The sequence below is a fragment of the Hypomesus nipponensis genome, chromosome 13 (assembly GCF_054491055.1).
Source record: "Hypomesus nipponensis isolate SF chromosome 13, ASM5449105v1, whole genome shotgun sequence".
NCBI classification, from domain to species: Eukaryota; Metazoa; Chordata; class Actinopteri; order Osmeriformes; family Osmeridae; genus Hypomesus; species Hypomesus nipponensis.
Window position 1 is genome coordinate 4,360,820 of NC_140373.1, and position 27,631 is coordinate 4,388,450.

The 27,631-nt window shown below is 46.8% G+C and overlaps 1 protein-coding gene across 1 annotated transcript; it reads left to right on the plus strand.

Annotated features, from left to right (window-relative positions):
* Positions 1–12,433: 12,433 nt before the first annotated feature.
* On the plus strand, positions 12,434–26,987 carry tbkbp1 (TBK1 binding protein 1). The gene is given in 10 exon segments (XM_084670308.1): positions 12,434–12,655; positions 14,196–14,321; positions 15,340–15,444; positions 16,267–16,414; positions 17,300–17,383; positions 17,386–17,501; positions 17,719–17,780; positions 22,094–22,209; positions 23,182–23,984; positions 24,409–26,987. Coding segments are annotated over 10 exon segments (1,911 nt in total). The 3' UTR covers positions 24,538–26,987.
* Positions 26,988–27,631: the final 644 nt, after the last annotated feature.

The following is a 27,631-nucleotide window of genomic DNA, read 5'->3' on the forward strand; positions in this document are numbered from 1 at the left end:
ACATAGCACCTGCACTTTAATCAATGACATGCCAGCAAGTTTATGAGGCTGGATTAAAAAGAGTTTATTGATGGTGTCACACAATATCCCAAGTTCTCAGACGTGGTTTATCATCCGTCCAGTTAAGGTCTTGATGTTGTCAGGCACCGAGAACATAGCTACCTTGATAATATAATGTAAATCCAATCAAAGGATTATAAGCATGAGAACTTCAGGGGATTTGAGGGCGTTCTGAGAGGATAAACGACTATTATTGTCCAGTGAACTATTGTGTGGATGTAAGTGAAGCCAGCACTTTGGGTTTGCCAATGCATAGTCTGGAAAGTCAGAGGCTTTTAAATCGTAAATGGACAGCGCTACGGTGCTGGAATACCGTGTTTTAACTTCTGAAATCAGGCCGCTCAATGCTTTGTCGGATTTGGTTGGAAACCACGATTGTGCCACTGTTGTGGTTTGGTCTATAGTCATGTGTGTAACAGATTAGTGACTGTGCGTTTGTCAAATTCTTTTTTCAAAAGATGCATTTGAAAAGTAAATACTTCATTTCATTAAATCTTTTATTTTTTACGCTATACAACCTCAATCAAATATTAAATACTCTTGAAAACTGTCAGAACTGACAAGCTTTGCTTAATGTGTCTTAAGCTTTCAGATTTGTAATCCTGAGGTGTTCATTTCTGGAATTGTGAGTCAGTCCAACGATAAACTCAAAATGCATTCGATTGACAATTCTAAGATCAATCTTATAGCCTTTATCTCTGTGGAGGTATTCAGAATGGTCTTGTAATGCGCGTAAAGAAAGACACACACACACACACACACACACACCACCTCCCTCACCCATCTCATCCCTGCCTTTTCCCTACAGGCCTCTCTCTTATCTCAGGTCTTCACGCCAAGGCCTGACTCGATTACTCTGCTCTTCATCTGCTGTGTGTTGCAGCACAGGGACACCCAGGGCCTGTTTGTAGGAGCTAAATTAAGGACCTAAAACAGTGCATTAGCCTACCTGCTAATCACCAATCTCGTAACCACTGTACAGACAGTCTCTCAGGGGCTTAGTGTGTTTTCCCCTTCGCTAACCACTCTGGTTTTGGTTTTCTCACCCTTAAATTGGAGAGCAGGAGCCTCTTGAGAGGATCTCTGCTGCCTTATGTAAAGGCTTCTGTTTACTCAGTGATGATGAAGGCAGTGCAATGAGCGTTGAGTGTAGCACTGTGTAATTCCATAAAGGTCCCCATTTCGTGCAGTGAAAATGTATTTGTTGGTATGTCGTGAGATATATACTCCAAGGGAGGAATATTCTACAGTACATGGAAGCCCCGATCCACTGAAATGTGTTGTTTACCGTTGACATCTTATAAGAAATTGATGTGCTGCTTTGTCTGCAATGCTCCCTGGGTACCAGAGGACACAAATCTATCAAGTTAAATATTCCTTGTGTTTCAAAAGCAGAGGGAAACCAATCAAGCTGCTGACTGCTTCTGTCGATGAACCAAGACTTTAAAGTTGTTGGAGCTGACCTTCTGAGAGTGGCTTTAGCCTCAGAGATGCTGGTCTCCAGGAACAACGAGGAGGCTGACGCAAATGGATTATAGAGTGAGAGCACTTTGGCACCTCTGAATGCCGAACAGAGGGAGTACTTCTCTATGAAAGATGGCTTGCTGGGGGAAAGCGTAAAGCTGCATCAGCCAGTTGAAGCATGACTTGTCCTTCACTGTGTTTTGTTTTCTAATTCAATTGGTCTGAAAATGATGCGTCCAAAGCCTTCTCAACCGAATCAACCCCAGATTCCCTGAAATTGGCAGAGCCCAAATCCGTACATTACTTTGCATGACTCACCCTAGCATGTCCTGGAGAAGCTGGGTGATGTGGAGTCTCATTAGTCTGTGCAGTGTACTGTACCTGGACGCCCTACTGCCACACCGGGGCACTTTGAATCCATTTATCTCCAATGGTGTCATCACCTGGGACTTGCCTAAGTTATTAGACCCCCTGACACTCATGCTCTGGAAGCACTGAGAGACAACCTTAACACGGCCCACGTCTAACCGCTGCATGTAAGAGTCTGTGTTGTTCCAGGAACTATCCAACTCGTTCACATTCACGGGTGTCCTGCCATTCAACATTAATGTGCACATCACTTACATTATTGCGTAAGCCACTTACAGGATGGACACATTTAGCTGATGAGGGGGAGGGAGGAGAGAGAACCTGCTGGAATATTCATGGACAGCTTTTAGGGGTCATTGAGGTGTATGGGTGGGGGGAGAGCAAAAAGAGAAAGAGAGAGAGAGAGAGAGAGAGAGGGGGAGAGGAAGTGAGAAACAGATAGAAAAAGAGATAGAGAACAGAGAGACAGAGAGAAAGTGAGAGGGAACAAAGAGAAAAAGAACAAGTTAGAGAAAAGAATGGCGCAGTGCTCTCTTCCCCTTCCTTTCAAGGTATACTCTTCAACACCGTCCGGTAAATCCACACAAGAAGTTTGGACACATCTCAGGATTCTTTTCCTCCTGCCTCGTTTTTACTTCAACCATGAAGTCTCCAAGCATCTAAAGCGGTATATAAGCGTTTCTTTTGATCCATCTAAAGCAGGGAGGGTCAGGCTCCAGCAGCTTTAAGAAAGTGCAGTGCTGTAGTTTGTGTAGGAAGTCCTGAAACATCAAATGATGAGATGTAGATCTAAGGTGGTTTTGCTGTGTTGGGGCATTCTTCCTCATGTAAGTTGCTGCCAATGAATTCCCTGTAAACATCGTTTTTAGCCTTTGGGAAATAGCGCTGGCTAGCTTCTCCCGTGAATGTTAACTAACTACAATGCTGGTGTTGCTCTTGACTAACTGTAAATAATACTCTAGAAAATTAGCACCAAAATCCAACTAACCAAAATTGATCCCTAGGCATACTTGGGGATGAATGGGTGGGGGTCGGAAATGAGGAATGCCTCTTTGTAGTGCGTCTGACTGATAAGAGGGTTTGGTTGAAGAGTCTGTCGAGTGTGGCTGAACTGCCGCTTTTTAATCTCACCCCGGCAAACAGCAGCCAATGTCCAGCTGACAGTCATTTCCCCAGGAAGGCTCTGCCCAGCCGGTACTTTCCAGTTTCATGTGGCTGTTTTTGGAGCTGCGGTGTACTACTATGCAGCACTATACACTGGATTTAAAGGTCTCTCATGTCAAATACAAAGCAGTGACCATGCTAAGGAATGCAGCCCCCAAGGGATGTTCTCTCCTGACCTTCAGCAGATAACAAGGACCCAGTGGGGTAATGAAACACACACCTGTCCTGCTGAGGCAGCCACCCCCTCATCCTCTCTCTCTCTCTCTCTCTCTCTCTCTCTCTCTCTCTCTCTCTCTCTCTCTCTCTCTCTCTCTCTCTCTCTCTCTCTCTCTCTTTCTCTGTCTCTTTCTCTGTCTCTTTCTCCCTCCTCCACTCTCTCTCCCTCTCTCTCCTTCTCTCTCCCTCCTCCACTATCTCCCTCCTCTTCCACTCTCTCTCCCTCTCTCTACCTCCTCCTCCACTCTCTCTCCCTCTCTCTCATTCTCTCTCTCCCTACTCCACTCTGTCCCTCCTCCTCCACTCTCTCTCTCTCTTTCTCTCTCTCTCTAATCCTTCTCCTTCACTCATTCCCTCCACTCTCTCTCCCTCTCTCCCCTCTCTCTCTCTCTCCCTCCTCCTCCACTCTCTCTCTCTCCCTCCTCCTCCACTCTCTCCCTCCCTCCTCCTCCACTCTCTCTCCTTCTCTCACTCCCTCCTCATCTCGTTCGCTCTGTGCTTTGTACACTTCAGCTCTCTTTCTATTACTCTCTCTTTCATTTATATCAGAGCTTAATTTTCCCTCTCGCCCCTCTATTTTCCTTTCCACTCCTCCTTCTGGTTTGATAACTCTCTCACCACATAGCTCTGTCCCCCCTCTCCCTTTCTTCTTTTTCTAGCTCTGCATCCTTCTCTTTTTCATTCCTCCCGTCTTGCGTAACAGCAGCATATCTCAAAGCCAGGGCAGTGACCTCTGGCTGCCAATATTCTGTGAGCGCAGACACCAGCTCCGCCTGGCCAGCAACAGCCTCCAGTTCTCTGGTCCGTCTGAGCCCTGGCGACTGGATAGACGTGGCTCCAGGACTTACTCATCCTGGAAGAACAATCGCTCCTGCGCTCAGGAAGAAAAACACACAGCCCGGCCACGCTGTTCCAAAGAGCCGCATCCTCATTGGCTAATGTTAACATGGTGTTACTACTGTTTGTTGTCTGAGCGAGGTGCTGCAGGGATGTTGCTGGGGCTTGTGTGGGGGTTCGGGAGCGGAGAGACAGGGGCATGGCTGTGTTTTTTTGCCGGCGAGGAACACCTGGTGAAATGAGGGATTGTGTGAGAGTGATGTAACTGCCCTGTAATGTGACGACTCTCTCTGCCCACTCAAGGCCCAGAGCCAACCATGGAGGCGTAATGTAATATCATCTGTAAAAGGAGAGAAAGAGCAGGGCAGTATGAGTGTGTGTGTGTAGCATGAGTGTGTGTGAGGGAGTGCATGGCAGGAGAGTGTGTGTGTGGCGGAACACAATGTGAGACGGAACTGTGAAAATACGTGACTGTGTGTTAAGTGTGTGACTGTGTGTTTGTTTTTGACTGTGTTTGTGTGTGACTGTGTGACTGTGTGCGTGTGTCACTGTGTGCGTGTGAGCGTGTGGGTGAACCTTTTTCAGACCCTATAGTCTTTATTTGCACTGGGGTTTCACACAGTTCTTTTTGTATCTTAGAAAAACCAGGTTACCCACTTGCCCGTCATTCTGCTTTGGACTGGCTGTATTCCCTGAGGGGCCCCTAAAAATAGTCTCTAATGCTCAGAGAATGCCCCGACAGCGCTTAGCTGGAAAACCTATCCCGTTCTCTTTAAGACTTTGACGGTCGCACGATGACAGGTATTGTTAGCCGTTCTAACGCTGCTGCCACCAAGGCATCACTGTGTCGCTCTTAATGGATTAATACACAAAGAGAAAAGAGCCAGACAGTTTGACAACACTGCCACTGATTCAAAGAACAAAAAAAACTGTCGAGCTCTGGAATTAGGCTAAGATAACTGGACTGACTTCAGACGTAGAGGAGAGGTATCTAATCTGGGAGACAATCTTTATGATGCAAACAGAGGTAGCGCCGTCCATAGATTTCCTATAAATATCTTCTGAAAAGGGTCTAGCACAAGGGAGAGTGGAGCTGCCAAGTAGCAGCGGGTGTCTTTAGATGAAGAGGAAGATTGAAAGGAAAGCTCTTTGAACTCTGCTTGTTGCATAATGTTGTTACGTTGGAGGGTGGGGGAGGGTGCTTAGTTTATGTAGGCCTCCTTGAACTAGACCCCTGTTTCAGTGGGGTGGTTCCAACACGCCCTGCTTCAGGGACAGTCATCGCTATCCATGGTCCTGAAAGCAGGGGATCGTGTCACTAGTAAGAAAGCAACGGTATGGATTCAGTATGGATCTTTGACAGTACAGTCCCAGTCCTTGCAACAGTGATTCTGGAGGGTTTGTCTCTCTGCTGTGCAGGGGAGAACCAGGTGGTAAGAGCTAATCCTAGACAATCCGTTGTGGCAACCATCTCCTCAATGTTGTATAACTACCGCCCACCTTCACCATCACAGACTGGTAGCTGACCGCCCGGGTCAATGTGTATGTACATCCAAGGACCCACGGTGGAGTCCAGAGGAGAGTCAAGTGAGGGAGGGAGCATTACTGTAGTGTAATGGGTCATTCATTAGTACTGTAGTGTAGGTAGGTCTGCATGCAAAGTGTGTGGAGAGAACTCAGAGCGTAACATATGCTCTCAGTGCCTGAACAAGGGTTTGTTTGCGTGTGTGTATGTGTGTGTGTGTGTGTGGTATTAAATGGATGTCATGCACATCAACTCTACAATATATTCTCTCTTATAGAAGCATCCTTCTACTGAATTCTTGATTTCTCTCTCTATTTCTCTCTCTCTCTATTTCTCTCTCTCTATTTCTCTCTCTCTCTATTTCTCTCTCTCTCTATTTCTCTCTCTCTATTTCTCTCTCTCTCTATTTCTCTCTCTCTCGTTTTCTCTCTCTCTCTTGTTCTAGCCCTCCTTTCCGCCTGGTCTGCGTTAACTGGCCTTCCAGCACTGGTTGCTCAATTTTTTTTCCTCTCAGTGCTTTGCATGTTGTCTGTTCCCCTGGGTCCTCAGTCACCATATTTTTCCTTCTCTCTCTGTCTCTTTGTTTCTTCCTCCACTCTCTCTATTATTATTGAGTAGAGTACCGCATTCCCCTTTCTTAAGCGTTTTCAGTCTATCTCTCTATAGACTCCTGACTTAACCACCCCCACACACACACACACACACACACACAGTCTGTGAGAAGATGAGCTAAGCGTCACAAAAGGGCTGGCATGGGGGGGGGGTCCTTGCCAAGGACACTCCAGGTTTGTTTCATTAGAGGAATGGCCTCACTCCTCCACACAGACACACACACAGGCACCCAAACACTAAAAGACACACACACATTGTGTTACTCACACAGGCTACCCACTGTCACAGAGACCGACTCACACACGCTCTCTCTTTCTCTGCTCGGAACACACACTCACACTCTCAAGTCGTTTAGAGCAAGCGAGCAGCATGCCTCATATTCATCAAATATTCCTCCTGATCCAACCCACTGCGTTTGCACCCGTCATCTTGTCTCGTGCACCAGACAGAGGACAGCCACATGCAATCTTCATTAATCAGCTACCCCAATGTCAAATTAGTCTGAAAGTCAATTAAACCACACTCCGTTATGGTTCAACCAATTAACACAGACTCATCCATCGTTGTTTTCCTCCAAAACTGAAGTTAAATCTGGATGAGGCCTAAATGGAAGTCAGTATATTACTTCAGTGTAAAATCACAGGGATCCGCGGTCATTGTTGGGCTGTAGAATGCTCCAGAATACTTTAAAAGTATGCGAATCATCCGATCCATCAAGATGGTACTTCGAAGATTCACTGCTTCATCATACTGTAAAACACAGCATTCTGGGTTTTTTTCCCCCACACATTCTTGCCATTGTCTAGTTGGTCTGTGTGGGCCCTGTAGTTGTCTGTTAGGCAGGGCGTGCCAGCCCCTCCAGCAGCCTGGCTGAGCGGATGTGTCGTGAGGCACACGTGGCCCCTCGGGTAGACAGCAGTGTAGACAGCAGTGTGTGTCATGGCCAATGGCAGGACCTCATGGGCTGTCGTCAAGGTCTGGGTGGCTTTAATGGATGAATTCACCATAAGACGTAGATGAGCATCGCAAACGCCTGGAGGAATGGAGTGAGCCCTCTCTTTCTCTCTCTGCATAACAAACTATTTTTCTCAGCGTGATTTCTCTCCCTCGCTCGCTCCCTCCCTCTCTTGCTCGCTCCCTCTCTCTCTCTGTATTACATGTCTCATCTCTCACAAGCAGCAATCTTTCACTCCACTGTTTCCAGAGCTGGGTGTTGTACCCTTGATATTGCTTTGGCGCCCAAATTATGGGGATTGTTTGATTGTGATCCTGTTTGAGTTCCCTCCCTGTGTGTGTGTGTATATACGTGCGTGTGTGTGTGTGGGTGGGCGCGTGTGTGTGTGGGTGGGTGCGTGTGTGTGCTTGTGTGTGCATGCGCAAGTGTGTGTGTAGGTGAGCTTGCGCTTATCTGTGTGTGCGAGCGTTCTCCAAGGTTGACTGAGAGTGAAAGGTGGCCGTGGATGTGGAGAACAGAAGAGAAGAACAGGGGGGCTTGGGAGAAAATGGAAGTAAAAGAACTAGAAAAATTTTTTCTTTCCTGGTGCTCTGAGCGAGCTGCTGGGTTTGGTTTAAGTGCGAGAGGATCTGAGGTTTCGAGGCGCATGGCTAATAATTAGGAGATGAATGTCTTTGTGTGAACATTCTCATTGAAAGTTTTGTACTGAGTAGTAATTCCTTTTCCTTGAGGGCCAGCGATGAACTTTGCTGCAGGTCCCCACTCAGAACGACAGAGTGGATGAGCCCAGAGGAAGGAGAGACGGGTAGGAGGGAGGGAGGGAGGGAGAGAGAGAGGAGGGGAGAGAGCGACAAAGGGAGAGATGAGGAAGAGTAAGAGCGATAGTTCATTGTCTTTTCCATGCTCATTCCATCAATCTTTTTGGTGACACCCGCTTCAACACTCTCGCTCTCGCTCTCTCGCTCGCTCTCTCGCTCGCTCTCTCGCTCTCTCTCTCTCTCTCTCTCTCTCTCTCTCTCTCTCGCTCTCTCTCTCTCTCTCTCTCTCTCTCTCTCTCTCTCTCTCTCTCTCTCTCTCTCACACACACACACACACACGCACACACACACACACACTGGGAGCCTGCACTTTGCCAGGCTGCCTACGCTGCTGTGTAGGAATGAATCATGGCTTGCAATGGCCTGGCACAGCCTGGCATGAGGCATCGCTGGTGGCCCAGCAGTGGAGACGTACAGTACTGACACCCTGGCTCCTCTGACCACGTCACACCACACACACTGCAGACCAGGCCCCACACACACTGCAGACCAGGCCGCACACACACTGCAGACCAGGCCTCACACACACTGCAGACCAGGCCCCACACACACTGTGGACCAGGCCCCACACACACTGCAGACCAGGCCCCACACACACTGCAGACCAGGCCCCACACACACTGCAGACCAGGCCCCACACACACTGCAGACCAGGCCCCACACACACTGCAGACCAGGCCCCACACACACTGCAGACCAGGCCCCACACACACTGCAGACCAGGCCCCACACACACTGCAGACCAGGCCTCACACACACTGCAGACCAGGCCCCACACACACTGCAGACCAGGCCTCACACACACTGCAGACCAGGCCCCACACACACTGCAGACCAGGCCCCACACACAAGACTACATTTAAAACGAGATTGGGAATGTCTGAAGAACATTTAAGTATTTCCAGGCTTTGATGGAAAGGTAAAATGGCGGGCGACTTTTGTATTCAGTTAGTGTTTTTTTAAATGTATTTTCAGGTTACATGTCTATGACTTGACCCAGCTCCGATAAAGCGTTGCTGGAAAGATGTGGTTTAGTCATTTGGGCATATGGCGCCTGTGACATTGGAACACACACTTCCTGACAAACACACACACATGCTCACACGCACGCACGGGCACACACACGCGGGTCCACAGAAAAAAAAACACACACCCGTAAACACACACACACCCCACTGTTGTGTTAATAGGTTCTCAGTGTGAGTGCTGCAGTGTGTGTGTGTGTGTGTTCAAGTCAGGACGTGCTTGTCTGAAAGCAGCGCCCTGCAAGGCTAACAGGTGCAGCAGAGAGAGGCGGGGAAAGAGGCGGGCATGTGGTGGAGGGCGCGGGGGGGGGGGGGTCAGGGTGGTACTGGCCCGGGGTGACGTGGCGTCTGAATTAGCCGTGGGGGGCTGCAGCAAAGATCACTGTGTTTCCCACGGGCCCGTTTCACAACCCTGAGCGAGAGAAGTGAAAGTGTCTCTCTCCTCCAACGACAATCTAACACATTCATTCACACCCGCTCCGTAACTCCCCGTCTCCCAGCTTCTTTGATCCTGGATCCATGGTAGCCATTGGACAACCTCCTTCTGACTCTGCAGTTTTCCTGTGGGTTTTTATCGATGCCTCAAGACAACAACACACACTTATCTGATCTTAACAGAAACATAACCTAGACATTCCTTTCATGTCAGAACTTCTTTGATGCTTCATGGCAAGCGAACCATCTGGACAAGCCTGTCAGATGGTCCTCTAGAATGCACCCCACCCCAAGAAAGGTCTTGGTTCAGATCAGATCTAAACTGCATCTTTAATGAAAAGTATGACCACTGGCTGCTGGTACAGCCCAGGACCTACATGTTATCAGAGATGAAGTGCACCTCACGGTTCAGACTTCTATTATTGCTAACTACTAGCTAGTAAATCTAAATAATGACCTAACACGAGCACACACTGTCCTGTGTTATGAGACAAATGGTTGTAAAAATTTCAGATCGTATGCGAGAGAACATAAATAAAGCATTTCTTTTCTCCACCAGCCAGGAGTCTCAATAAATCACATCCACAAAGAACAGACTTCCCCTAGTCATACATTTACCTCACGTCAGCATGCCAGCCTCCAGTACCAGAACACCTGTCTACTGCATCTGCATGGAAGTTTAATGATGCTGTGGTTGCAGTGTTGATGGCGGTGCGAATTGCTCATTTGCTACTGAGAGACAGAGCTGTTACATTACATTTAGTCATGTAGCAGACGCTCTTATCCAGAGCGACTTACAGTAAGTCCAGAGACATTCCCGAGGCAAGTAGGGTGAAGTGCAAGGACATAACATCATTTGGCACAGCCGGGATTCGAACCAGCGACCTTCTGATTACTAGCCCGATTCCCTAACCGCTCAGCCATCTGACTCAGCAGCACAGGGAGCTGTTCTGCTGTGCGAGGCTGTCCGGGCCGCAGGTAACGTATGACTTCCTGTAGTAATAGCTCTAATAAAGCTGGGGGGGGCTGGGGGGGAGGCGGGGGGGGGGGAGAGGGGGAGATTGCTGCCCACGGTCGAGCGCCGGCCCTGAGGGGCTCGGCAAATGAGGCTGCAGGTCTGGGAGACAAAGGAGCAGGGGGGAGAGGGAGGGAAGCGGAGGGGGGGGGGGGGGCGGAGAGGGGGAGGTTATTTTGAGGGAGACAGGAGGTGATGTACGGGAAGAGAGGAAAGAGGGAGGAGGAGGGAGAGAAGAGGGAGAGAAGAGGGGGAGGGGGGATATTTGGGAGGACGGAGGGGTGATCAGAAGAGAGGATGAAGGAGAGGAGGATGGAGGGACGATGTTTTAAAGGGAGGGATCAGGGGGCAGGAGAGGAGGAGGGAGGAGTGGGTGGGGGGGAGCTGACTGGGCAGCCAAAGAATGGCCTCACTGTGATGAATGTTCTGTCTCCACTGCCAGTGAGCAGAGCACGGACAAGATGGATGCCACCATGTCCCTGGGCTTTCTCTTTCCCCCGTCTGGAGTCATATTTCAACCAGTCTTTACCGAAAGATGTTGGATTGCAGGTCGAAGAACATTTGCTGGGAAAAACAGCTGCATTCGTGAGAGGATGTGTGTATGTGTGACCTTTGTGAAGCTTATACAAAGATAAAATACCCCAATTTGACAGGTGTGTGGACGCCAGTGTTGACACTGCTAATTTCGGAGAATTCAAACATTGCATCACTCACACAAATGTGACTATTGTTTGATCAACTACAACTGTGTGGGATTGTATTAATGTGTGCATTTCTGTATGTGTGTGTGTGTATGAGTGCGTGCCTACGTGTGTGTGTGTGTATACGTGCATGCCAGCGTGTGTGTGTGTGCGTACCCGGGTTGGTCTGTGTGTGCTGTGTGTGGGTGTGCTTTTGGAATACCCTGTAGGCAAGAAAGAGAAAGCGTGTGCAGATTGCCTCCCTTTTCGTGTTTAAATGCAGGAAAAATAGCTGCAAGCAGGGGAGATGATGAAAATAGCTCTGTAGGCAAGGCCTACCTCACCAAGCAGCAACGCTGGGACTTCTTCGTAGCATGCCGTCGAAATCTAATAGACAACTAGACTAACTATACGTCTCCCGATGTGGCACTTGCAGATTGTGTGTCCAATGAGTCTATGTCAACACAGATTGTGGCAACAAGACATTTGTGACACTGTCTCAATTACAGGAGGTGACAGTCATTCATTCTCATGACAACAGCCCAGAGTCATGGTGGAGGATGAAACGTCCATGGTTACTTCTCTGTGAGTCACCACAGCATGGGCAGCATCCGTGCTCAGAGTGGTGGCTAGGCTAACTGGCATTACAACATGACGACCTTCTGGTGAAAAAAAGGGGCGGTATTATGTTTGGAAATTCTGTCGTGAGGTAGTCGTTCTAATTTTGGGTTGGAGAGAAAAGTTCATTCCTGTTCTTATTCCTCATCTTTTGCACCTCTAAATATTTTACTGAGTCTGAAGGCCCCATAAGAGTCTAGTCCTGTTTTTGTTTGTGGCTGTGCATGCTGGGTAGCCTTGGAGTCACTGATGTATAAAGGCCTGTCGGAATCATTTCCAATCATTAGAGCAAGTAATTAAGTAAGACAATGTTGAATGGTGTTAACTGGCCTTAAAAACTGTATTAGGACAGCAGTTCATCATCCTTGCCTCAGGAAATTCAATTGCACCAAAGCTTCAGTGTCATTTATACAATATGCGGCTAACTTGCTGTTGAGCTAATGGTTTTATTTGTGTTCCTCATTGGGCCAACTTCATCCTAAAAGATGTGTTTTTACTGCCAATGCTTGGGTCCATTTTTATATAAACTTCGCTTCCAAATGTGCATTAGCAACTTTAAATTATAAGATCATCTGTTGCAAGTTGTTTAAGTGACCTTGTCTGCACCCTCGCCTCCCCTTCCAGGTTGAGACTCTGAGAGATGGAGTCTCTTTTCGGGGGAGAGCTGGGGCTGCTGGGAGGGGGTGAGGGGCTGAAGGAGGACGGCTGTGGCGGCTGGCGTTCCCCTCCCAGCCCAGACGATATGTACTCAGCCTCCCACTTCACCCTCATCACCGCCTACCAGGACATCAAGACGCGCCTGGCGGGCCTGGAGCGGGAGAACAGTGGCATCAAGAGGAAGCTGAAGATGTACGAGATCAAGGTAGTGTGTCAGGGTCACTCCGACAAGACTCTGACAGGAACAACTCAACAAGAAGTCAGGTTCAGATGGAACAGTCTCTTTCCTTTGAGCAGTTTTTCTATTAAGGTCATGGTTACATAACTGGCTCATTTTTCAGAATTCATAATTGACCTTTTCAAGATACTAAAACCTTTCAACTCTCATAGGAATATACTTAAAGAGAGATGGACGTACTAAAACTAGTTTCTCATAAATGTTTTACAACTCGTAAAGTGTGGGAAACAAGCTTTCAAGCTGACACGTTTCCTACAGTAAATGATTGCTGGATCTTCATTTTAATAGGAACCCAATAATTTGCTCCTGAAAGCAAGCCCACACTGTGTTAAACAGCAATGATCTGCCATACTTGTTGCATGTCATTATATTTGATCTGTGATGACAAACCATCAGTGGCCTTAATGCCATCTGCATTGGTATTCTGCTGAGTCAACACTGAGTCAAACACAGACACACACATACAGGCACACACAGACCCCCCCCCCCCCCACACACACACACACACACACACACAGCTGGAGCAGCAGCTGGCCTCCCTGTTGGCTCTGTCCACCTGGGTGCTTGACCTGTAATACAACCATGAGTGAGCGTGGGGGGGGGGGGGGGGGGGGGGGAGCAGGGGCAGAGATTGAGTTGAGAATAGAGGCGAGAGAGAGACCAAAGTTGGATCCGTGAGTTGGACAGTGAGGGAAGGTTAGACAGAAGAAAGATGGAGCGGGAAAGCAAAGAACAGAGGGATCAGAAGGAGAGAGAGAGGTTGGCATCAGCAAGGCATCCCTGGAGGGGTTTCCGGTTGCCAGGTTTGACTAAGCCCTACCCCCCCAGATGTGCTCTCACCAACACACACACTTGTACTTTTAGAGAACAGCTGGCTATGGGCCCTCAGGGTCTCTGAGCCCTCCATAAGATTGCAGTGCAGTTGAATGCTTAGCAAAACTGTACAAAGGAGGTTTGCAGACTTTCATCCCCGAAGAGACCCAAAGAGGTGTGTCTTTTCCTTTCCTTTATTTTGATAAATATGCCCAAAGATACCCAACATCTGTTCAATACATACACAACAATACATTCTGTGCTTTTTCTATATAACATACTCTTCTAGGCTAAGTTTGTTAAAACAGTGGTATGCAAAAAGGTCTGAAAAGGTTTCGGATATGACCAAAAAAAAGAAAGTAGATGTATTTTGTCAAACATTAAAGTTGTGAGTGGCTGGTGCTGTTCAGCTAGAGAGCTCTGGTGTTGCAGGTAGTCGAGTTTTGTACTCACACTCAACGTGCTCATTCTGTCTGAGTAGAAAGACGTGTTTCTCCTAATGGAAGAGGGTTGTTAGGTCCCGAACATGGACACACGGGCATGATTGAATTTCACAGATCTAAAATCTTAGCCTCCCTACATTCTTTTTAATAGCACTGTAAGAGGTTAGCTTCCTTTATAAGCTTTCTGGTGTGTCTTCAGCCTGAGGGGTGTTCCTGAAGCATGTTTGTGTTCCCCTCTTTCCTTCCTCCAGTTCCCCATGATCAGTGAGTTTGTGGAGGACAGGAACTCCTACTGCTCATTCGAGTCCAAGGAGACAGCCCTCCTGCAGTCGGAGAACGGCAACCTGCAGCAGAGGGTCGGTGCCCTGGCCCACGAGGTAAGACACCCCGACTGGAACTGCTCTCTATCCAGCGCACTCACCCCCTGGAAAAGACAGAAAACACTATAATGCACATGTAAAGAAATTCAGTGGTTGTTTTTTTTTATTTTTATCAACCTTAAGGGAAGCGAAAAAGAGTGGAGAGGAGATTGATGTGTTCGAGGTGTAGGAAGTGGTTAGAGAGAGAGTGAGGGGGAGGAAGTGGTTCACGGGAGCGAGACAACACTAGTCCCTGGAACCCAGAAGGTTGCGTCTCTTTGACTTCAACTTTTAAAAGGCTTGAATGTGACACACCTCGGTGAGCATACTGTTTGAGGGCTCTGTCAACCTCCCCTCCCACTTCCTAATAGAACATGGGGATTTCTGTCCAGTACTACATCCAGGTAACAATCCAGGTTGGGAAGCAAGCAAGCTCTTATCTAATATTGCCTCGCCTCGCTCTCTTCAGTAACGATGTTGACGGCTTCCTCACCTTGGTGATGCTTTCAGTGCGTTACCATGGCCACGCTGAATACCTCTCTTGCTTTCAGGCTCAAACTGGATTCCTTGAGCTCCTCTTGCCACTGTCCTTCCTCATTTCCTTTCCATTCTCTTTCACTTGGCCCCTGTTTGATAGAGCAGGATTTATCAGACCATGCTCTCAATGTAAGGCTTCTTTCGGGCAGTCTTTATTACTTTTGGAATAGACCAGCGCTGTAGTTGCTCATTCTGAAGGAAACATGCTCTCAGGACACGCGTGTCCCAGCATATTTGGTGTCAATGTAGTATCATTTATTTAATTGGAGATAAAATTCAAGGATTCAAGTAGTCACGTGTTGGATGTTGTTTTTTTGTCCTAAATTTGGATCGTTATGCAGTCTGAGGAGCTGTGAGACACCTGATGACTTTTTCCCCAAATCTCTCTCCCTCCCTCCCTCCCTCCCTCCCTCCCTCCCTGCCTCTCTCTCTCTCTCTCTCTCTCTCTCTCTCTCTCTCTCTCTCTCTCTCTCTCTCTCTATCTCTCTCTCTCCCCCAGCTCCAGAAGAGGAAGGAGAGGGAGGAGCAGCTTGAGGATGTGATCCAGGCGTATGAGAAGATCCACATGGAGAAGAGCACCGTGCAGAGGGACCTTGACAAGATGGTCTGAACCCCCCCTCCCCCTCCCCCTCCCCCTCCCCCTCCCCCTCCCCCTCCCCCTCCCCCTCCCCCTCCCCCTCCCCCTCCCCCTCCCCCTCCCCCTCCCCCTCCCCCTCCCCCTCCCCCTCCCCCTCCCCCTCCCCCACCTGCTCTCCTTCCCCATGCAACCTGGTGTCTCCCAGATGTTCCTCGTGCTCCTGTGTAGCTGCTCTCCCTTCTGGACAGTGGCCCTGCATACTGGAACACTCTGGGACAGTTTGGCTGTGGCTGTAGCCACGGGTGTAGCTACGGCAGCTGCTCTCTCCTCGGGGTTTGTCTTGTCATAGATGAGTGACACAGCTCTGCCTCTGTATATGTGCTTTGATGGGTTACTGGTCAGAAGGTAGACAAATGATGCCAAACCTTCAAAGTGGACAGATTACTCTGGCTTGCTGGATCCTGCCCCAACCCCCATTATCACCCCCCCCCCCCACGCTCCTCCACTGTTTTATTACAGATCCTCATCTAAGCAAGTAGCAATCAGTAACAGCATGCCGTCTCAGCACTTATGCACGTCTCATTTTAGATCAGGCAAGTGGATGAGCTTATTATAGCCTGAGAGCACCTGCCAAGATCTCCCACTGTTGGTGACAGTCCACCACACTTTCGACGCAATTCCATGAAATGCTACTTTACTAGACGTACATAAATAACTTAAGTAATGTTGTGGTCAATTGTTCCTGTCACTGTACCATATCTAACTGTTTGTTGTGACCAAACTCACAGGCCTTGTTTGTGTGCACACGTGTGCGTGTGTGCGTGTGTGTCTGGCGTGTGCGTCTCACAGACCAGCCTGGTGGAGAAGCACGTGGAGCGCATCCTGAGTCTGGAATCCGCTCTGAGACAGAGAGACAGCTCCCTGCAGAAGATCAACACCCAGCTGCACAGCAAAGACATGCAGTACCTGCAGCTGCACGCCAGCCCGGAGGCACACAGTGAGTCCTCCACCCTGGCCTGCTGCAGATCTCCCTCCCGCAGATGAACAGGCCCGGACAGCCCCTCTGTCACTGTGTCAGAGGGGCTGTGTAGGAGTGGCGTCTGAGAGGACTGCTCGGCGCTTTTGTCCACCGCCTCCTTTGCGTCTCTACGTTCTCTAATGTCCTTGCCCCTTCCCATCTGTCTCCCCTGCAAGCTAGACTAATTAGGCAGTACCACCCACTCCTGCTCTGAGTGGAGCATGCTGGGACCAACGTCACTTCTGTCACAATACACAGGAGGTCATCTGATCCCTGTCCCTGTAAAAACATGTAAATGACTTTAATTTGCAGAGTCTCGCAGGTCTCTTCTTTTGATGTGTTGTCTGGGACATACTGTGCTAGTGAGGTTTCTGTTAAGTTTCTGTGACATACAGTACTGCCCGTGTACAGGAATGACTGTGTGGGCTTGTATGTGCTTGGAGAGTTTCAAAGACAAGTGTGTGGGCAGTGTGCTGTGTGTGTGTGTGCTGTGTGTGTGTGCTGTGTGTGCTGTGTATGTGTGCTGTGTGTGTGTGTGTGTGTGTGACGACGCCGGGAATGAGTTGAGATAAAGTTGACTGCTGAACGATCACAATAGCTGCTGGCTCAAGGACACAGTGTGTATGAGCGAGTCTGAATCACTGTGCCCACTCAAGCTACTGTAAACCTAGCTACACATGAATGCGGAGCTCCGGACGGATGTTTTCTATACACTCATGTGTGTGTGTGTGTGTGTGTGTGTGTGTGTGTGTGTGTGTCTGTGTGTGTGTGTGTGTGTGTGTGTGTGTGTGTCTGTCTGTGTCTGTGTCTGTGTCTGTGTCTGTGTGTGTGTGTGTGTTTGTGTCTGTGTGTGTGTGTGCCCAGTGCTGGACTGCCCTACCCTCACCCTGCAGAGCTCCCGTAGTTTGGACACTCTCTCCGACCTCAAGCTCCAGCGTCTGGAGGCGGAGCTGAGGGGGTGAGGCACGAGGCTCAGGGGGCCTGTCAGAGGGAGGAGGAGCTGAAGGCAGAGTGTGAGCGAATGCAAGAGGAGCTGAGACAGTTGCAGAACAACCAGAGAGGGAGGGTCAGTATTGAACACAAACACACACACATGCACGTGCACAAATCATGATCTAAGTACACTCACAGACACACACTTATCGCAAAGTACACTCAGGTCTCATCTAAAGTTTCGATGGTTTAGTCGAAGGCACGTGGTCTCGGTTGCCATAGTGTCACATGTTGTCCCATACTCTCACAGTGCCAGCATAATAATCTCATTTTACGTTCCACTTCAACAGGAAATGAGGTCGTCGTGTGAGCAGTGTGATGTTGAATGGATAAAGAAGGTGGGAGATGAGCAGTAAGTGACTACAACTACCATCTCCCTGATTAGACCACCTACCAAACCAACCGATTGGTGACATCAGAGAAAGTAAAGACAGAGAGTGAGTGAGTGAGTGAGTGAGTGAGTGAGTGAGTGAGTGATTGAGTGAGTGAGCGGAAGAGAGAAAGAGTGATGAAGAGGAAAATGGAAGACAGAAAAGATAGAGGAGAGCTGGTGGTCCATTTCCGACGTCTGCAGTGGTGTAGATTTGCTGAGGTTACCCTCTGGTGTCCTCATTAGAACCTAAATGAGCTTTTTCCAGAACTGTCTTAGCTCTTAGCTATGCACCACATAATGGCCCCAGCATTGCTGTTGCATTCAATATCTGTGGTGTCCCCAAACACCTTCAGCCCAAAATGAAATAGCACAAGATATAACCAGAACCATATACCAGCCAGTAGGGGGCAATGTTGACACATCATTTCCTGATACGAATACTGGAAGTCATACTACATTTTTCCTATAAAGGTATCCTTTCTTTATGAGATATTTTTATTTGAATGTCTGCCCCCCACCCCCCACCCTGTCAGTCTCCCCTATCCATGTACACCCCACAGAACACCACAGATCCAGATCAACCACATTTTGTAAAATGTAATACACCCACATACTTTCAGGAGGAACTAAGCGAAACTAATCTGGCGAGGCAGGCACACAGCGAGGTGTGAAGCGTAGTGGAGGCCGACCATATTTTCCAGATCTCAGTGTCCTCTTGGTTTTACTCCCCTGTACCCCCCACACACACACACAACCACTCCCAACCCCCACACATCTTCCAGACACTTCTTGTAAGTGCTCTCATTTAGTGTAAATGGGCTGTGATTTATATGCTAATCTAGGTTGAAATGCAATCTGTTTCAGAGAGCACCACCCTAGTCATGAGACTGAACTTTTGTTACAAATTGGGGGGACATTTTCATTTATTGTATGAGGTGTTCTAGTAAACATGATTTTAGATTTATTTAAGTCCTGAGAGTACCAAAGTGAAAAATGTCACAGGAAATGTTAAAACACTAACTTGCGCAGAAGAAAATAATGACTTGTTTACAGAGAAAAATGTTCTCTGTAAAAAAAAAGAAAGGAAGTACTGTAAAGAGATTGGTGCCCTATTTTAACTAGTCATTATTAACGTGATTGTTGTGCAATTATTTTCCTACTGAGCAAGTAAGATCCAGTGAAGTTTTCGATTTGATTTACAGAAAAACTAAGATTAAATATAGGAGACATGTAGAGCAAACCACAAAACCACTTGCCATCAAACTGTTGATTTGTCACAGAAACCGTGTGAACAAGGAACCAGAACCCCCCCCCCCCCCCCCACGCGCTGATGTGAGACTTCCCCGGTAGCATCGGATGACCGTTTAACACCTTTCTAAGAAAGGCTGCAGCACAGGCAAGACAGTCAACCCTTCCTCTAGCTAAAATAAACCTTCCCCCTCCAGACTCTGCATATGGCTAAAAAACATCACAGCCTTCTTTATATAATACACATACATACTGTACGTGTAGTTTTGTTTAAATTAGAACCTGCTCGTCTTCTGCAAATTGGCTCAAATAATTGGTCCGAGCAGTGGCAGAGATAATTCAGTGTACATAGTTGAGAACCAAGCTCACAAGCTGGTTTCCTAGTGGACCATTCTCTCTAATGGCCAATCAGAGGTCAGATACAGCTTCCACGACCCACACACACCTCACCTCCCACATACTCAAGTATACAGATGCTCTCTCATGAATCTCGCCTCCATACACACTCATCATCTTTCTACCTCCCACACAACACAGACATGCACGCACACGTGTGCGCTCACACACACACACACACACACACACACACACTGATCAAGGACTACAGGATTTTTAGTTTCTTTTCCACACACAATCACAGTTGTCGACACACCACCCATAGCACAGTACGTGCTCTTCAAAGTCCTGTCAAAATGCAAAGTTGAGATGTGAGAATAAATGTGTGGTAAGGGAGTAACACTTAAATTCAGTCACTAAATCTAAACACTGAGCTGCATTCAGAGCCCTTGCCACTGAAGAGCAGACACAACTGGTGGACAATGAGTAGGGAGCGGAGATTTGAACCAATTTCGTTAGAAGATAAACGACACAGGCAATGATTAAGGCTTGGCTTGCATCGCTCCTTGTTAATGGCCTCTACTGTGCTTCTGTAAGTAGTGATATATGCTCTGTTATGCTAAGATTGTGTTATATAGTGTTTCTGGAGGTTGATGAAGTGGTTTAGGTTGCCCACTCTGACTGGTGACTCATCACAGGACGGAGGATGATTCAGTGGACCTCAAGGGCTCACTCTTAGAACTTAGGAACTATCAACTCTGTCTTTCACACGTATGTCTCTTTTTTTACTGAATTTCTTCTCTCCCTCAAAAATGCAGCTTCCTTATTTTAGATAAACATCTATTTGTTTAGAAAATCATCAGTTGGATAACTTTATTTGATTATTTTGCAGAATAGCGCTGGCAAGAATATTTGCCCTCATGGTTGCTTGGGTAAAATACTTGTTTTCCCAGTCCTATTAGTTGTCCTTTATCAATGACTTTGATGGAAATTGGTTCAGTTTCAGGAGTTGTGTGGGTCTGTTACAGAAAACTAGCTAGCCATGTTCTTTTTTAGTGTCACCACTTTTTTGTCTGCCTTTCTCCTCCTCACAAACCTCCAGATTTATTTAACGCTTGCGCTGCCTTCAGGTCATTGTGAACCTTCAGGTCATTGTGACCCATCGCAAATTGTCACAACACAACGGTGGGCCCATAGATATATATATGGCTGGGTCACTATGACTGAAGGGTCACAATGACCCGAAGGTTACACAAGGGTTAAATGGTTTTGTGACTCACTGTATAGAGAGAACACCTCATTTTTGACATTGGGCTGCACTGTACAATACCGGGCGACTTTTAGCTTGACTAACAAACAATCTTCTGTTACTCACGCGTCTGCTTTGTACAGCAGACGTTGACAGGAAAACATTTTTTATCTGCCACCATCACAGTATGAGATGAGTCAACTTCTAGTCATAGAGCTCGCATGCAGTAGACTGGGTCCTCTTCAATAAGGCCGGCTTTAGCAAATCTGAGATCAACACTGAACCCATCTACCACAATAATCTACTATCCACTCGTTAATAGGGACTACAGTTTTTGATTGTTACTCCATGAAAGCTTATGTCCCAGACCTACAGATAAACTTTAATCTCGGCAATATTTGTCTAAATTCTGATGATTTATTGTGAATAATTTTGTACTCCAGCACCTGATCTAATCATTTTCTGGGAAAACATCCCGATGAGCGAGAATCATATGAATAGTCTTATCAGCCACCATCAGCTTCATGGAATGAACTGAGTCAATTTCAAGTCAAGGCAGAATAGTTTAGTGAAATTGGTTTGAAAGTTCAGATAAACTGTTCTTTATCAGATCAAACTTGCGACCTACCACCACAGTCAGCGGCCTGTATGCCTGCCTCACTCACTCCTCACTGTCTCTCACTGTCTCGCATCTCTATCACCAGTTTATCAGCTTGTGGATCGGAGTACTTCTGTTTTGCAGTTTTTTTTTCCCCAGTGGCAAAAACCCTCACATATAGTCAATTAAACAGTTATTTATCACGTTCTGTTTATACTAATAATACATATCACATGTGTTGTCCTTTCCATGTATTTCTCATAATGTTGATCATTAATTTACAAGTAACCATAATTAAACATTGTATAACCACCACCACCACCATAATTTAATTCCACACAGTGAAGATTGCATTCATCTGTTTAATTGGCCCACAGTCATTTTACACACCAAGTTTACACTACAATGTGTTTCCATCGTTTCAGTCTACATTAAGATGAGATATGTAGCTTTAAAAAGCTTCACTGTTGCTGTGGTAAAACACATTTCAGTCAGCGTGTGTGTACTGTTTTTCTGTACGAGCCTGTCAACCGTTCCCTCAGAGACAGACTGTAGCCTACTGGGTGCGTCAAACGCAGTGAAGTCATGAATTTCGAAAATTTTGAAAATCTGTACAAAGTCCACTCACCGTCATTTGAGCTACATTTTTTGTTTGTTGCTTTTGCCATTTTAATTTGTAATGTCCAGCTAACGTAGCATTGATGAGAAGGCACAGCCAAGGGGATACCTCAAGTTTTGACTGGGCATAAGATTGTAGATATATCGTACTGGGGGAAAAGCAGATGTTTTTGTGTTGGATGTTTTCTATGCGTGTTTGTGATGGATTTGATGTTGTGATGCGGCGCTTGTCTTTCTGTCCAGGGTGAACTTGGCTTTGGCTTATACGGAGCTCACAGAGGAATTGGGACGTCTCCAAGCTCTGAGCTCCCAGCAGAAGGACATCCTTAGGAAGGCCTCTCAGGAGCAGGCTAGCCCAGGTTAGCATCGCCTGGGTGAAATACACACCGACTCTTAGCCCATCCTGTTTGGTATTATAGAAAAAAATCTAGTTTATCACTTTGGCATAGTTACATTGAAGAATCAGTACGTATGACTCACATGTTTTGTACACTCTACGTACCAAAGTGTCTAAACCAAATTCAGTTCATTCAACTCGTACTGAAACTTGACTGAAGGCCACGCTATACACGTTAAGTTGTCTGTACGTATTTGTTGTAGTTATATCATCATCCACAACTTGCAAAGGGCTTCTTTCTTCTCTTTTTGTGCAAAGTCAAGTACAGATTTCTCTCTGAGCTATCTGAACCACAAGCCAACTGCTGACATGCCCCATGCATGTTCTAATGTTGTACGTGTCATTTCCCAAATAGATGAATGTATACCGTAAATCCTCAAATCTATGTTTCGTCTTTACTTAGAGAGCGTCTGTTAAGACTTTGCGAGCATAAACCAGCCCCTCCCTTTACAACTTCTGCTTTTGAAACCACAGAACCGTAAATACTGTTTCCACTTTGATATCAGAAAACAAACCTGGTGCTCAAGTTGAGCAAAAAAGAAAAAAGAGAGTGATTCATCGACATGCAGGCATAATGTGTTTTTCTTTCTTTCTTTTTTTCTACAAGCGGAATAAATATCCCCTCAAAACAGGAAGGACTAGATGTACTGTACAACTGATCTGCATTGTTGTGGGTACAGAATGTAGCCTCTACATCTTTTCTGAAGATGGAAGACAATTACTCTTCTGTGTGTTTCTTTCTCCTCCACATCTTCACGATCTCGTGATCGGACAAACACTTACATTGTAAATGTAAATCAGCAAAGGAACATCTAAAGTTATGAAATCAAATGTAATGAAAATATGATCCCTTTCATCATAACGAGTATGTGTTTCATGAAGTATTGTGAAGGTTTTCTTGTAACCAGCTGTTTGATCCTGTGTCCCTCCTCAGTCCAGAGGCACTCTCCCACCCCCCACCAGCGCCACTCCCCAGTGTCCCAGCGCCACTCTCCCATCCCCCAACGCCACTCTCCGATTCCGCCCCTGCACCACTCGCCCCTCTCCCAGAGGCGCTCCCCGGTCCTGCAGCGCCTCTCCCCAGACATGCACCGCCGCTCTCCCCTGCTGGACGTCAACGACGGCCCCGCCTCCTACTCCAGCCGCCCTCCCAGCCATCACCTGAGGGCCAGCTTCCAGGGTCGCCGTAGTTACTCGGAGGTGGCCGACCCCTCTGCCTACCAGCGGCCCCCCCGCTTCTCCCTGGACCCCGTGTCCACCCTGCCCAAGCCCCGGCCCTACGGGGACGGAGGGTACTCCAAGCAGCAGCAGCAGCAGCAGCACGGACTGTCCCAGCACGGGGGGCCTCTTCACGGAGGAGCCCAGCTCAGAGGCTCCCCGTCTGGGCTGCAGGGCCCGGGCGGAGAGGGGGGCATGGGAGAGAACTCCCGGCATTCCAGGGAGCTTCCCTTCCCCCTGTCCGATGTGTCCCACCATCACTTCGAGCCGCCCCCGTCCGCCACGTCCGCCTCGCATCCGACCCAGTCGTCCGAGGACGAGGAGGAGTGGGCCTGCCCGCATCCCATCAGTCCCCCGCGGATGCTGGGGGTGCCTAACTCGGCCGTGCCCAACGCCATGAGGGGGGGGGGGCCGGCGTCCTGCTCGGCCTTCCCCATCCCTCAGCGGCCCAACACCCTCAGCTGCCACCCACCGGGCTACCTGCCCGCTGAACACGCCCAGTCCTGGCCCTCCATCAATGTGAGTCCACCACACCAGCCTGTCTACTCTCACACCCAGCAGAAACCTTGCACTAGATCTATGTCAACACCCCCAAAGTGTTTTGTTTTTTTGTTTTTTTCTTCAACACAATGTACAGGGGGGTATTTAAGCATCATGTTGTATTATATCTTCATATTTAGATTGGTCTCATCTATTCACAATGCCCTGTAGACTGCCTACCCTGCCTGTTAATTTGACTGGACTGTGTGTGTGTGGGTGTGTCTGCTGTTTGTGTGTGTGTGTGTCTGCTGTGTGTGTGTGTGTCTGCTGTGTGTGTGTCTGCTGTCTGTCCGTGTGTGTGTGTGTCTGCTGTGTGTGTGTGTGTGTCTGCTGTGTGTGTGTGTGTGTGTCTGCTGTGTGTGTGTCTGCTGTCTGTCCGTGTGTGTGTGTGTTTTGTCCCAAGCTGTGGATGGAGACGGAGGAGAGTGACATGAGGAGCTGCCCGCTCTGTCAGCTGATCTTTCCCGTGGGTTACCCTGACGACGCTCTCATCAAGCACATCGACTCCCACCTGGAGAACAGCAAGATCTGACCACCGCGGCAACACGGCTGCACCCTCTCTCAGCCGGTACTATCTTCAATGAACATGTTTCATTGTGTGAGATTTCATTTTATTTCTAGGATGGGTGCCTTGTTTGTTTCAGAAGTTGTGGTTCTACAGTGGTTCTGTAAATGAGTGCAATGTGAGGAAGGCTTTGAGGTTTCAGTTACTACAGAGGAAAGATCAGGGAGATTTTAGGCACCTTACTTCTATTTTGATAAATCACTCTTAACCATTAATGTTAGCTTTAAAGCAGCCTGTTTTCAAATTTGTCTTTTTAACCCATGTACAGTATTTGGGGCATGTGCAATACACACTGAACCGCATTGCTTATTGATTAATTGGATTGACCCCAAATTGATAAATCCATCCCTTTTCCCTTGAAAAGTGCTTGGGGGGCTTCCTATAGTTAGGACACAGTGGTTTAAGAGGATGTCACTGTTGTGATTGTAATGGACCAAGCTGATTGGCTGATAAATCAGAATGTCCTGCAGGGCGGGGCATCCATGTTGGACTGACCTGACAGTTAGAGGAAGGAGTTTATATCCACCACCTCCATGCTTGCGGTTTGGAAATGTATAAGTATCCTAGCACTTTAGGTTAAGTCAGGCCTATAAGTATATCTTATCCTTTCCCCATATATTTTCCGTGTATAATTTAATATTTCTATTGTATTTCTGTATGAAATGAGGCAAAGATATATTTTTTGAATTTTTGCAAAAAACATAATGTCTTAAGTTAATAATATTTCACTTTCACAAGCTTGCACACTGCTTTACATGAAGTGATTGCAGGATTTGACAGGAAAACAGGGGGTGTTTGTGTGAGATAGTGTTTTGACAGAATAAACACCTTGGTAATAATGAAACTGGGAGTCTCATAGTCTTCCTCATGATCTGTCCTGCCTTCACATTCAGTACTTGAGAGAAAGCCCTCTAGCATTTTCTATGACTACTCACCTCCGTCCAAAAGAATAAAAACAGGTCCTTGTCTAAATGAACACACTGTATACTGTATATGTGATTAGTATTTGGGCTGACACTGAATTTCACATCGATATACATAACTTTCACATAATTAATGCATAGATCACATAGTGATTCTTGCAACACATTTAGATTTAATGTATTTAAATGATCCCCAGTGTCCTATGGTCCATTTATGTGGTAGTCAATAAATGAAGGGATTTCAGAGAAATTGGACTATGAATTATATAATGAACACTATTCTGGGATGACCATTTCCACATCACAATTCTGTGGGCTTTAAAATGACCAGAATTCTAGATTGTGTCTGTTTGTTCCAAGGACATTTTGTGTAAAAGTAGTGTGCAGACTTTCATTTTCAAGCTTGTTAGTCTAATACCAATGTGTACTCAAGAATGTAAATTTGATCTGTTTTCAATATTGTATATTATACAATTCCAAAGGAAGACAAAATGTTTATCATATATACATGATCAGTATTAACCTGCATTTCCCTTTCTTTCCAACCTATTGATATTAAGTGGTACAATATATCCATATTGATTGATCTTGATTTAAACACTAAGATCCTACAATAAGATGTTATTAGGCGTTAAAGACTTTCTGGCCTATTTTGTAACGTACCAAAGAAGGAAAGTACTGTAGCACAGGAAGGTAAATGATTTGAGCACTTGCATTATTATTACAGTACAAACACGTTTCAGTAATGGTTTACTACATGCACCTACCCTGACTCCTACATGCTGTGATAACGACTATAGACATTACGTCTGCTATAAGAGTTCACTAATGTTGGTCTGTGCATCTGTTGATAACTTTTCACGGAGGAGCAGTCACAACCTGTTCATGACCAAAGACTAATAGGTTCGACATGAAACACATGTCTTTCGTGATAATGAGTACACACCGATTCAGCATTTCATGTTCACATGCATATGAAGACAGAGGCCTGTATTATAGTTTTCGTGCCATTTAGGAAGTGTTGGAGAGGTTATGAAGCGGTGAGTGCAGCTTCAGTGTTTAGCAGCCTCTCCACCAGCTCCGTGATACACAGACTGATAGAAATATGCTACAGTAGGCTGTCAGTGTTTTGTCCACATGCAGACTCAGGAGTTATTTGAAGAGTGTTTATTACAGTGATTTTCTTTTATCTGTTTTTTATAATGTCAGAAACAAATGGCATACTAACACACAGACGCTGACTACACTGTCTCGTCCGTCTCTACTTGTTTTGTGATTTCTCTAACGTGATAACAGCACCATCCTCAGTTCTTACACCAAGTAACTCGGGTATAACAAGTAACTTGTGAATATGGCTCCTCAGTCTACAGAAAAATTTAATTAAATAACAACCGAGGAATTTTGAGACAGCACTTCTGGCTGTAAAGGACACAGTTGTATAGGATGTGAGTTTTTTTGCTTTCTGTAAATATTCAGAAAAATAAAAATTAAACTGGAACTTGCACTGAACTAACTGGTGTGTTTTTTGTTTGTGGTCTGTCATTAAAGGAAGTTCTCTCCAGCCAATATTGTACATCTTTTACAGTTTCTCACATACATTATCTCCACCATCCACTCTGTATTGGTTCTACTGCACCACCCTTGAAGCTCAGACAACGACTGAAATACTTTTGCAAGAACTGAAGCGACAACAGGCACGAGCTGTTGAGCTGCCTGTCTTTGTTTCATCATCCCTGACATCTGTCCACAATCTTTACCAGGTCAACAATAGGTAATCCCCACACTTTCTGTAAGTGACGGTTCAGTTCAGAAATGTGCCGCAGTCCTATTTCTTGCAAATGAGGAGCACCATAATAAGCTTCTGAGTTATGTCCAAGCCAAGCACACTGTAATCATTCTGGCCTTTACAGTAGAACTTTTCAAATACAAAATGCTGTTCTATGTACAACGTGGCAATGAGGCTATCCACACAGCCAATGAACAGATGACATTACATATTCTTTTGAGATGAGTGAAAGTTATGTATCACGCATTGCATTGAAGGGCTTGTAAGCCACACACGCAGAAAGAGACATAAAAAAGGTGTGATTTGAAACGTGAGGTGTGTGTGTGTGTGTGTTGGAGGAGCAGGATCATCA